Source organism: Lissotriton helveticus, chromosome 11 (genome assembly GCF_964261635.1).
Source record: "Lissotriton helveticus chromosome 11, aLisHel1.1, whole genome shotgun sequence".
Classification (NCBI taxonomy): domain Eukaryota; kingdom Metazoa; phylum Chordata; class Amphibia; order Caudata; family Salamandridae; genus Lissotriton; species Lissotriton helveticus.
The window spans coordinates 1149641382-1149653676 of record NC_136072.1 but is presented as its reverse complement, the minus strand read 5'-3'; the positions used below and the strand labels follow the sequence as shown (position 1 = coordinate 1149653676).

The window sequence follows — 12295 nt, the reverse complement described above, 5'->3', positions numbered from 1 at the left end:
AGTGATTGCAGAGGTGAGCAAGCCGGACCATTTGTGACAGCCACCTTAGGAGTCGCATGGGAGACTGCTCGGATGTCCTGGGTGACCTCAGATCTGACCACTTCACACCACACCGTGGCAACCCAGGGGAAAAGGCCTCACGGACAATGGTGAGAGCTGGTCTCGCTATGAGAGAAGAGTCTACAGCCACCCCTCCGCAGGTCTCAGGAGACTAAGATCTTGTGCTTGGTGGCAGGAGAATCCTATCCGGAAACCACTACTCCCCAGGTGGTGTGAGGGACTTGAAGGTGGGACTCGTAGTGATTTCTTCATGAACCTAGAGGGTGGTGTAGGAGTGACATGGCGAAGTACACCCAGTGCAGTAGAAGCCTGGTGAAGAGGGCCTCCGGGACATCCTGTGAGAGGATAACACCCAGGAGAGGGGCATCCTGTGGAGAGAGGGATGTTTGGAACTACTCTGCCATTCTGTAGCTTGAAGCACCGCTGCCTCTGAGAAGATGCAACAACAACCAGGACTGGTTAGTGAAAACGTGACATCTACCAGATTCACTATCGCTCCAGCTGCACTGCCACAAAGAACTGTACAGCTAGAGACTTTGATGTCAACTTCCACGCCTTGAGTCCAAGGAGGACCGGACCCGCAGGGCAACATTGAACTGTGCCAAGCGGAACTGGTGATCCTAGCTGCAGTTGTACCATAGTCTTGTTTCTGCAAGCAGCTGAACAGACTCGGTGGAGGATTCTATTATTGTTTTATTCTTTCCCACAGGTTGAAATTTGTTGTTCCAGTTTGAATAAAGTTTGGGAGGGATGTAGTGACCTGCTGGTCACTGTTCTAGTTGTTGTCAGTACCAGCCACTCCCCGAGGGCTGGCTTACACCCCACACAATGCAGGTGTCTCCGGACATGACCCTGAAAATAAAATGGGCCCGGCTGCACTTTCCTGGGGCCAGTTCTACCCAGTAAGATACTGTGTCCATGTCATGATTACTTGTACATGGGGGGGGGGCATAGGCCCCGCAATGTAACACCACTTTACACCATGGTGTGATGTCTAGAGTAGGTTGTCTATTAAAGGTATACTAGTCCAGTAAAACTCCTGGATAATTTTTTTAACGTTTCGCACATTGAATGTGTACTGTAGAGTGCAGCACGCATGCAGTGTGTGAGCTGTTCTTTGCATCTGCCTCCAGGAGGCATTTATTTTTGATGCAAAACTTGGTCTGCCTCTTTTGTAGATAAAACAGTGGGCGCTTGAACACCCAATACCTCCCTTGTAGCTCCCTCAAGACTTAAAGTAGTGCAAACGCTATTTGGGCTGAAAAAAGGGCACTTTTACATTGCAGCAGAGGCTTTGCACTGTAGCATGAATGAATGAATGAATTCTGAGCTTCGATCCTGGGTACACCAAGAGTGAAGGTACTGGAAGGGAAGAGAGAGTAGAAGGTCAGCAAGATGGACTAGATTAATGTATAGCACAGAGAGTCTGGTGCCTGGACTAGCCTTGAATGACTTTCCACCACGGGTTTTAAGGGTGGGAGCTTCAAGAGGTTAGCATTGGATGATTTAAGACCCCTCAGTCTTTTATTGGCTGAACTGGTATTTTGGTTCAATGGAATTAAAAGCTCTGAAAACCAACAGGAGTATCTTGGAAAGGGTCCTTTTTTGGATTGGTAGACAGTGACGTATTTTTGAGGGCTGCGGAGGCTGAGCACCATTTGGGAAGTTTCAGTACCAGTCTAGGTGAAGCATGTTGTACCATCTGGAGCTTATGTAGTAGTTGTTTGGAGGCTCCTGTGTGAAGACTATTGCAGTAGTCAAGCCTTCAGGTGATTAGAGTGAAGGTTTTCCCGGCGACTAATGGAAGAAAATCTAATAATATTTTGTAGGATTTGATATGCTTGAAGCACATTCCAGCTACTGTCGGAGCCCGAGGGTGGAAGGAGATGGTGGTGTGTGTCTGGTTTAGTTATGCCAAGAGTTGCAAAAAGTTTCTCTAGGTTCTAATCCGCTCCATACCTTAGAATGAGAGAGGTTGGTATCTCTTTCCTGGGTCTCGATCTCTAACACCCCGCAAGGGGAATCAGAAACACTGGAGCTGGATTCTCGGTGAGGAGGATGACAGCGTCTGGTCAGTGTGTCAGTTGGGGACTTGGCTTCCTTCTGGACTTGCTGTAGTGAGCCGCAGCCAAGAAGGTAGTTGAACCGCACCATTCCTTACCATAGCAAGTGAAGGCATATTTATACCTTGAAAATGTTTAGGAATGCCAGTATTGAGGTAAAAGTCTGACATAAGAAGGTCAGTAATGAACCCCTAAGGAATAGATGCTCATGCACAATAAATGAGTTCTTGGAGAAATCAATAACCAAGCAAGGGGAAGTCCTAAAGGCTTAAGAGTCTGGTTTTCCAAGAATCCGTTGTGACGAAGAGTATCGGATGTAGTTGACCATGCCTGTATTTGGTTAGCATGAGCAATCTAAATAAGGACTGGATTTCTATGCCTAAATAAGGGCAATGTGAATTATACCTATATAAGGGCATGAATCGGGGAAATCTAGATACGATATCTAAATCGACACACAACAATCTTTTGCGACTTCTACTGTGGCAGGGGGTTGGGGCATGTTAGACTTGCCAAATAGCAGGATTTCTGTTTTATCCGTGTTACATTTAAGGTGGTTGTCATACATCCACAGGATGGCATTGGTGAGACAATTTTGGACATTTGGTTCAGAACCGAAAGAGCCTTTGTCTAGGGTTAGAATGAGCTGTGTATCGTCAGCATAGGATGTGGTAGCAGTTCCAAAAGAAGCTATCGGGAAGATAAAGGGAGCCATATAGATACTGAAAAGTGTGGGTTAAGGGATGACCCTGTGAAACTCCCGAGGTCACTGGTCTCTGCTGATGTAAACTGTCCTGGGCTACAGTTTTCTCTCCTGTCAGTCAGGAATGATTTGATCCAGGACGGAGCCTTACGGGAGATGCTGCACTCTTGAATCCGTTGAAGGAGTATGCAGTGTGAGATGGTGTTGAACGCTGCAGAGAGGTCTAGCAGTTTCAGGACCGCATTGTTACCAGTGTCCAGGGTCCTTTCTGATTGCTTCAGAAACCTTTAGTAGGGCTGACTCTTGAGTGTTTGAGTCGTAAACCGGATTGTCAGGGGTGTAAAGAATTGGAGTTTTCTAAACAAAATGAGTTGACCATTCACAGTACTTTCTAGCAACATGGTCAATGCCGGGAGCAGAGAGATGACAGGATGCTGGGGTCTCCGAGGGACTTGTTTTGATGGAGTTTAAAGACTGCCAGTTTCCAAGCTGTAGGGACTTCAGCCGTAAATAAAGATGTGTTGAGAATCTTATTGAATACGGGGTTGACTGTATTGACTGGCTCTCTCAATGACCCATGTCCACCAACTATCCTCCACATGGCAGACTTGCAGGAAAGAATGGCTTTGCGAGGTTGTAAGAGCGAAACCTCCTGCATAGGAGTCTAGCCTTCCAGTTACGGCGTTGGAGGGGCTCTTGGAGAGATGGTCAGTTGTGGAGATGGAGATTAAAAAGCCCTGTTGTATGGTTTGAATCTTCTGCTCCAAGAATGCTGTGAGATCTGGTCACAGAAGGCTTGAGAGGGGGGAGTTTTCCCTGCAGAGGGCTTTGGGTATTTGGAAAGATTTTGCGTAGTATTTTTTGGGTGGTGGTGGACGTCCTCAATTTGGGCGGTGAAATAGGCTTTCTTGGTTGCTTTGATCAGATTATGGTAGGATTTCTGGTCAGTCTTGTATCCGGACAGGTCCTTAGGTTTGTAGGTGTGACGCTATTTGCATTCAAGCTGTTTACAGTGCAATTTCTGTTCGGCTACAGTGGGGTAGAAGCAGGGTCCAGAGGGGGCTGACCTGCGTTTACAGGATCGAACTGGGGGCGTTTGTTCGTTGACATTGTTCATAATCCAATTGTTAAATGTGTTAAGATCTGTAGATAGTCTTCCAGTAACCACCAGGGGAGGTTGTGGACAGATGGGTGGTGAGATTAGACTAGCCATCAACTTGCCCTGTTTGTGCAGGGTGGGTGGGCCCATATTAATACTGGGAGTGGAGGGATTAGGGGTGTTCATCGGGAGTCTGAAGGGGCCTAAGCTATGATCAGACCATGGTTGGACAATAGGATCATCAAGTACTGGTTGAGGGTGGTTGGTACAGACCCCCTCCAGATTGTGTCCCGCTATGTGGGTGGGTATGGTCACTAGCTGGGTGAGACCGATTATGTTTAGGGTATCTATGAGATGAGAAAGTTCAGAATTATTGATGATCTCAAAGTGATAATTAAAATCACCCAGATTGGTGAGTTCACGTATTGGAGTATGGGTGGAGCTAAGGCCTCTCCCAGGGTGTCCAGGAAGGTGGGTCCCGACCCGATGGGCGGTAGAGTAGGCAGCGGGCAAAAGATTAGTAGGGGCTGATCTTGAAACCGAAAACTCAACTTTCTGCTCCTTTGAGAGAATCAAAGTAAAGTGGCAAGTAAATATCCATGCAAGACTTTGTGTCGCTTTACAGTGGTGCAATGTTTTGATAAATCTGCCCCTCTGTTTTTTCGTCCTTAACATTTTAGTCCAGGGCAGTAGCGTGAAGCAGGGCATGAAATGGTCCCCTCTGTGGTCTTGGTGAGCAGAGGTCCATTGTAAAAAGTACTTCATTATAATAAGATCCCTTTTGCACTTCCTAACTGCTCAGAAATCGAACAAAATTACTATTGTTTTCTGTTTTCCAGGGTCCATTCTGGATAAGATCGTGGTGGAGACAAACCCCTCAATGTGCCTTGAGCTGGGCGCCTACTGCGGTTATTCGGCGGTGAGGATTGCCCGACTGCTAAAACCTGGGTCGCGACTTATCAGCGTTGACATAAGTACTACGAGACTCCGGGTAGCCAAGCAGATGGTGGAACACGCTGGGCTGCAGGATAAGGTACTGAGATTCAGTTAATTCTGTTGGGGGGCAAGAGGGGTTATGATGGAGTGACATAGTTCATGCACAGGCCCAGCTGGGGGCAAGAGGCAACCTGCAAGAATGGACTCCCTGCCAAGGGCTCCCTTTTGAGGGCAAAGGTGGGCCCGATTCATTGAACCCGCTGGGCTCAGACCCATCCTTTGGGCAAAGAGGCACTTGGTTGGGTGAGCTCACCATGCACTGTGTCACTCTGGGTAGAAGGGGGGACAACACAACAGTTAACCCGGGGGGGATGTGTGCACACTGCCAGCCTGAGGAGAAAAGGGGACCTGGCGGAATGAGTTGATTTCCCTCTGTCCTAGTCTGAGGGCAGGTGGGGGCTGGCAGAATGTGTCCATGTTCCTTTGTCCTAGTCTGAGTGCAGTTGGGGGCCTGGTGGAATGTGTCAACGGTGGGTTGACTCGGTGCGAAAGGGCATATGATGGGAATGAGGCCACATCCCACTGTCCACGTCTGGGGGTTACAGTGGGCCTGGTGGATACACACAAAGTGCAATCTGGAGGCTACAGAGGTTCTTGTGGCATGACACCAGGGGGCCTGCTGGAGTTAGTCCACAGTCCTCGCCTTAAGGCAACAGTTAACCTGATAAACTGAGCCTAGGACGATTTATTGTAATGATCCCTGATCCCAGCATGATGCCTCCAGGGCCTCTGTATTTAGCTTACAATGAGGGCAGCAAGGGAAGATACCATTGGGGTAGCTTCTTTTCTGCACCACATACTGTTTAAATAGGGAAAGTACGTGATGCAAGCTGGAAAAGCTCTCCGTGCAATGCTTGACAAGGGGGAACATCCTTTACAACGCAACTTTTACAACGAAATGCCTTTACGATGCAACCATTACAACACAATTTTTACAACGACTTGCCACGACTATCCACGGGGACTGGAGTTGGAATAGTAAATTATACTATTCACTATCCAGCGCCCCCAACGCAAGTCGTTGTAACGACTTGCGTTGTAAAACTTGCGTCGGAAAGGCATGCGTTGTAATAGCATGCGTTGTAACGTCATACATCCCTTGACAAGTTATTGCCACCCCTCGGATATTTTTCTTCCTTCTCATTGATGGTTGTGACACCACAGCGGGTCTCCTTTCGAAGACCCCACCCTGCTACCTTATCAATTAACTGAAGAAAACTGCCCTGTAGGAGACAGACCAAACTCCATGGGCCCTTCCTCCACCATGATCACTTTGAGGTTAGTTGCAATCCGGGCACAAGTCCTAAAAAAAGAAGTGGGGGGGTGCTGACATCACGATACGAAGTGACGTCACGAAAGGTGGCTTGCACCATCAGACTCATTGCCTCCCCTCGCTCACCCTTTAGATGCGATTGCATGAGGGAAGCCAGCGCATGAGCAGCGTTCTGAATGGGCGCCGATCTCGCCCCAGAGAGCCCAAAGAGTGAATGTGTGGCTCCATTTCCTCCAGTTATCGAACTCCCAGTGAAATAAGTGGGGGGATGCTGTACACCCGCGTGGTACCCGACTCGAGCCCTGGTTGCAATATGTCCACTTGCACCATTCATTAATCAGCCCCTTCGGTTTATACCCCTAAGGGTACCTTTCACTTGACCTCTGGGGTGCACATGGATCCGGCTGGTGCTTGTGAGGTGAAAGCTAGCATTTTAACCCAAGATCTTCCATCTTTTCAGGTCCAGTTTGTCGAAGGTCCATCCAATGAGGTGATCCCACAGCTCAAGAAGAAATATGAAGTGGACACTTTTGATTTTGTGTTTATCGACCACGTTAAGGATGAATATAGAGCAGACACAAAACGGTTGGAAGTAAGACATTTTTGTATGTCGCTAAGAAATTGTGTCTTACATGCGATAAAGAGATTGAACATGTGCTGGTTTCATACACTCCCTCAGTTGATGTTTCCTCTGCCCTGATTAGGAAATCTGTTAAAGAACCAAGAAAGTCAAGGCTTTGGAGTCAGGATGAAAGTGTGATTTTTTTTTTATTTTTTTTTTTCTTGCTGTCATGTGTGCAGATTGTTTGACAAGCCTGTGACCCTGGAGAGGCAGTGGGGCTGATTGAGAATCGTCTGGAGTGGGATACCAGCCAATTCTAGTTGGTCCAAGTTCCCCTCCTTGATTATGTAGTGCGTGAACTCCAGGCACCATATTTACCATGTGTGGAAATGGACCTCCTAAAACCCCATCCGGCCAGCCCTGCCCCCGAGATCCGTACAATCCCCTGACCCGCATTGGCCACCTCTGTAACTCGCCCCCATGTACCTACTTTGGTTAGGTACATGGGAGCTGAAAGTCCCCAAATCGGCGGGTCAGGTGGCTCAGCGGGCTGATGACTCCACTGCAGGGGCCTCATGGTCACAGGTTAAAATCCTGGTGGGTCCACTCAGCCGTTCATCCATCTGAGGTTGATAAAATGAGTACCGTTGGGTAACAATAAAAATCTGTTATTCAGTGCCAAGATACCTATGGGTGAATGTGCGCTTTGCAAATACACGTTATCTTATAAATCAACGATACTTGCGTAAAAAATACCTCAGTAATTCTAGGTACTCATTGTTTTACTCATTCTAGGGACTAAAAGCGATAATTGCAGGGCTTTGATTGCCAGCTGACATCAATGATTCTGATAATGTTGGCGCCCCTATACCTCTTCATCTGGCTCAGTGTGAGGACATTTGGGCACAAGCAGTGTGAGGATGGAGGTTCATGGCAAGAGTCAAGGGATTAGGATATATAAAAAGATATGAAATAACAGTAACAAACATACATTCTCCTATAGACCTTTTGTATATAGCACCTTCGAACCATCAACTAAAGCCAAGGAGCTATACATAATATTTATTTATAGAGCGGGATCCTAGCCCCAGGGGCAGCAGGGCACTTTTTAGAATAGTTCAATACAGAAGCCATTTATAATACCATCTGCTTTCAATAAATGTATTCACTGAAAAAATACAGTTAAAAACTCAGTTGCTTCTGGATAAAACACGACAAACAACTGACATTTGCTATTTATGGTTACCAGGTCACCTAACAAGCCATAATTTGCTGCCTGCCAGGCTCAAAATGACAATTTGCCGATGGCACTAGAAACGAAAAAAACATTATCACGAGAACAAAATGACGGCCAGCGCGTCATGGCGTGTGTTCTGTGTGCTGGTAGCCATAACTGGTGAAGTTCAGTGGTTTGTCATGTTTTAGCCAGAATTATAACTTGGTTTTAACTGTTTGTTTCACTGAATTTCACTTTCACTGTCGAGCCAAGAGCAGAACATGCGCTGATTGTTGCTCGACTTTTAGTAAAGGGGTTTTCAAAGTGCTACCAGTGGCCTGAAGCTTGCATGCACATGCGCAGCCGCCATCTGTCTCCTCCATCACGGGTCATTAAGTTGCTTGTTTTTATTTCCCGTGCTTTCCCCTCTGCCTCCGTTCGATCACTTTCGTGGCTCCTTTGTGTGCTGCGTCCCCTTCGCATTCCTTTCCCTTGCTCTCTGTATTGCTCCAGGTTCATTTACTCCAGCCCCCACCCTTACCTGTCCTGCTCAGCTTTTTTTAAGCCCCCCATGGCTCCTCCCTTTCTCTCTTGTCTCACTGCTCCCTATCGGCAACGTTCAGTTGATCTTCCATCAGGTCTCCTCCTTCTCATCTGCCCCTGGAAGTTGACGCTGTCTCGCTGCACTGAGCGATTCCCCCTACACAGCCCTCCTGAGGAGAGGCCGATCCACCCACGCACACTCTCTCCCCTGCCCCACCTCCATCTCGATTGTCCTTCCACGCAGCCCCTTCGTGGCTTGTCCAACCGTGAAATTAAATCCATGTCACTTCTGCAGAGAGAAATACGCTGGTCTGAGCGAGACAATCTGTCTGCTTCCCTCCCCAGAATGCCCCCACCCCGCCCCATGGCACCCACCCCTTCACTCACAGGGCGCCTTACAGGTGCAGTGTTATGCGTAAATCCTCAATCTTGCACACAAACACACAAGCAAAGTTCACGGTGAAGGGCGAAGACCGACCATATACAAACTTAAAAGAACATTTACACCTCACCAGTACTAACAGAACTGCTCACATGTCACTCCCACACAGGTACAGACACAGGCACACAGCCCTCATTAGGAAGTAAACAAACTGCTCATGCGCACGCCCACACACTCCTAAAATTACATGTTACTAGAAAGAATACAGACTATTCGCTCTTTCACACAACTTCAAGTACTAGCAGCTGCTCACATTTCACTCTCATATAGAAGACACACCACTCTCATTACGAAGTACACCAACTGCTCACACACGCACACACCTCACACGGAAATCACATGTTACTAGAAAGAATACAGACTGGTCGCTCTTTCTCACAGGCATGCATACAACTTCAAGTACTAACAACTGCTCACATTTCACTCTCATATAGAAGGCACACAACTCTCATTAGGAAGTACACAAACTGCACGCACACACACACCTCACTTGAATGACTACAGGCTGGTCTTTCACTCAAACACGCACATAACTTCAAGTACTAAAACCAGCTGCTCTCATTTCACTCTCACAATGACACACAACTCTCATTAGGAAGTACACAAACTGCTCACACACACAAGCACACACCTCACACTGAAGGGCTCTAACTGCTCTCATATACACACAAACACATTCTCATGTGGATGGAGATACTGTTTGCACCTGTAAGAAATGTTAGACTGCTCAACTACTCATGCATGCCTACACTCATCAGCCTCACTAGAAAAGGCATCCATTGTTGGCAACTTTCTTACATGTGCAAATATGCACACCTTATGGGGAAGGAGCTACCGATATATATATATATATATATATATATATATATTGGTGCAGGGCCTTGCCTCTGGACAGACGCTTCACCAAGCCCCTGATATCCGTCAAACCCTGAAGTACACCGCATTTGTCTTTGCAAAGCAGGAGTTTGTCCACAGAGTGTGACCTGGGGCCAGAGTCAATCTGTTGCAGGTGGCCAGTCCCTGCAGCTCAGTGCCTTCAGCCATACACTGTGGTGGTTGGGTGCCTGGCCTATTCCTGTGTCCAGGCCTTTCAACCAACCCTCCAGGGGCATCCAACCCCTGAAGCAGTGGGATTAGGCAAACATCCCAGCCTGAGCAAGGCCCTGCTCGCACCCTTCTGCCATCAGCCAATCCCTTCACGCCAGTGCTTAATTTGAGCCAGTGGTTCCCAGTGCCTGGCACTGACACTTAATTGTCAACAACAGAGCTTGTGACAGTCTGCCACATTATGGCACTGCCTGGCTAGTTTAGAGAACCACAACAACAGGTAATTATGAATTCAAAATACATACAAAATGACTTACCTGCTGCCCAAGCCATTCCTATAGCTTTGGAGGACTGAAGTAGTCGGAATGGTCACACTTATAGGAGTGTGATGGTTAGCAGTTGTTACTATTATTGGCAGCATGGCAGTGGCAATGTTTGGTACAAGCTGCAGTGGACTCCTGACGAGAGCTCTGTCACTGTTCCACGCATGACTTTTGGCTGGGCACAGCCCAGTGTGGGTGGTCACCCCTGCTGTGGCCATGCCCGTCTTTGCAATAAACTAGGCCTTTATTTCTTTTTTACCCTTTGTGGCACTTGTGAGTCAAACATAACTTGCAAATTCACAAAATAGCAGGAAACGCACTACTTAAAATGGCAGCATGGGTGTTTGCGTTCTTGTTTTGGCTTCCGAGTCGCACGCTTTTTCTGTGTTTTTGCCTGGTGTTGTACTCCACTCCCCCCACCTCCTGGGCTCACTCCTGTGCTCACTCCTGTGCTACCCTTGGAATTCGACAACAAAAGGTCTCTCCCCAAGGCTGTGGAAGATTATTTTCCACAGTTCGAAATTTGCAAATCTAAATCATCTAGCGAGTTTCAAGATGTCATAAAAACATTTCAAAAACCTTCTACAGACAATCCCATTTTTCAAAATCTGATCAACAGGAGTCATGTCTCGTGATTGTAAATACAGAGATATCCAATACTATTAACCATTTAAATCCAGCTTGGCATTTTTCTAAACACTTATATCTGAATGGATTTAAACCAAACCAATGAAAGCATACTTTTCGCAATAATGTTCTAATCAGGAGTGGCCAGTGCAGGTAAGAGCGGTGGGGCGATGGGGCAGGATGGTGGGAGTGTCTACAGAAAAATCGAGGGAAAGTGAAATAAGAAAAAAAGAAAGCCACTTGCCGAGTCGGTAATGCAGCGAGAGCAAGGTGAGTGGTTTTCTTTTTTTTTTTTTTTTTTTTTTTTTACATTTCATTTTCCCTTGTCTGTCTTGCCTGCACAGGCTGCTTCTGATTCTAATTTGTGCCACGTTTGGTGCAAATCTGTTCAGTGCTTCAAGTAGGCATGATCAAAATTCCCCGTGGGACCTAAAATGGGAACACTCTTCTTTTTACACTCCTTAACTTTTTATCTGACGGACGGATCTACGGGAAACTTGGCATGCCAAACCTTAGCTGACTTCCCCAGGTGATTGACCGCATGGATGGATTTTACAAACGTTATAGGGAAATCAAACCAGCATTTACAATGCAACGGTCACGCCTTTGCAAAACTTAGAGCTATTGGCATTGTAAATGACAATTTTTTTATTTCTGTGTTGGTTTTGAAAACAGATCAATAAATGGCATTGTCATTTACAATGCCAATAGCTTAATCTCTCGCAAATGCAAGACCTATTGCATTTGTACACAGACAGAGCCACACACACAGACGGAGCCACACACACAGACGGAGCCACACACACAGACGGAGCCACACACACAGACGGAGCCACACACACAGACGGAGCCACACACACACAGACAGAGCCACACACACAGACGGAGCCACACACACACAGACAGAGCCACACACACAGACAGAGCCACACACACACAGACAGAGCCACACACACACACAGACAGAGCCACACACACACAGACAGAGCCACACACACACAGACAGAGCCACACACACACAGACAGAGCCACACACACACAGACAGAGCCACACACACACAGACAGAGCCACACACACACAGACAGAGCCACACACACACAGACAGAGCCACACACACAGACAGAGCCACACACACACACAGACAGAGCCACACACACACACAGACAGAGCCACACACACACACAGACAGAGCCACACACACAGACAGAGCCACACACACAGACAGAGCCACACACACACAGACAGAGCCACACACACACAGACAGAGCCACACACACACAGACAGAGCCACACACACACAGACAGAGCCACACACACACAGACAGAGCCACACACACAGA

The 12295-nt window shown here is 47.3% G+C and overlaps 1 protein-coding gene across 1 annotated transcript in view; it reads left to right on the top strand.

Annotated features, from left to right (window-relative positions):
• The window catches only part of LOC144791599 (catechol O-methyltransferase-like), a 41419-nt gene that overhangs the window by 21553 nt on the left and 7571 nt on the right, over nt 1-12295 (top strand). Inside the window, exons 2-3 of the mRNA XM_078666322.1 lie at nt 4765-4958; nt 6655-6786. Coding sequence (XP_078522448.1) covers nt 4765-4958; nt 6655-6786 — 326 coding nt within the window. The remainder of the gene's footprint in view (nt 1-4764; nt 4959-6654; nt 6787-12295) is intronic.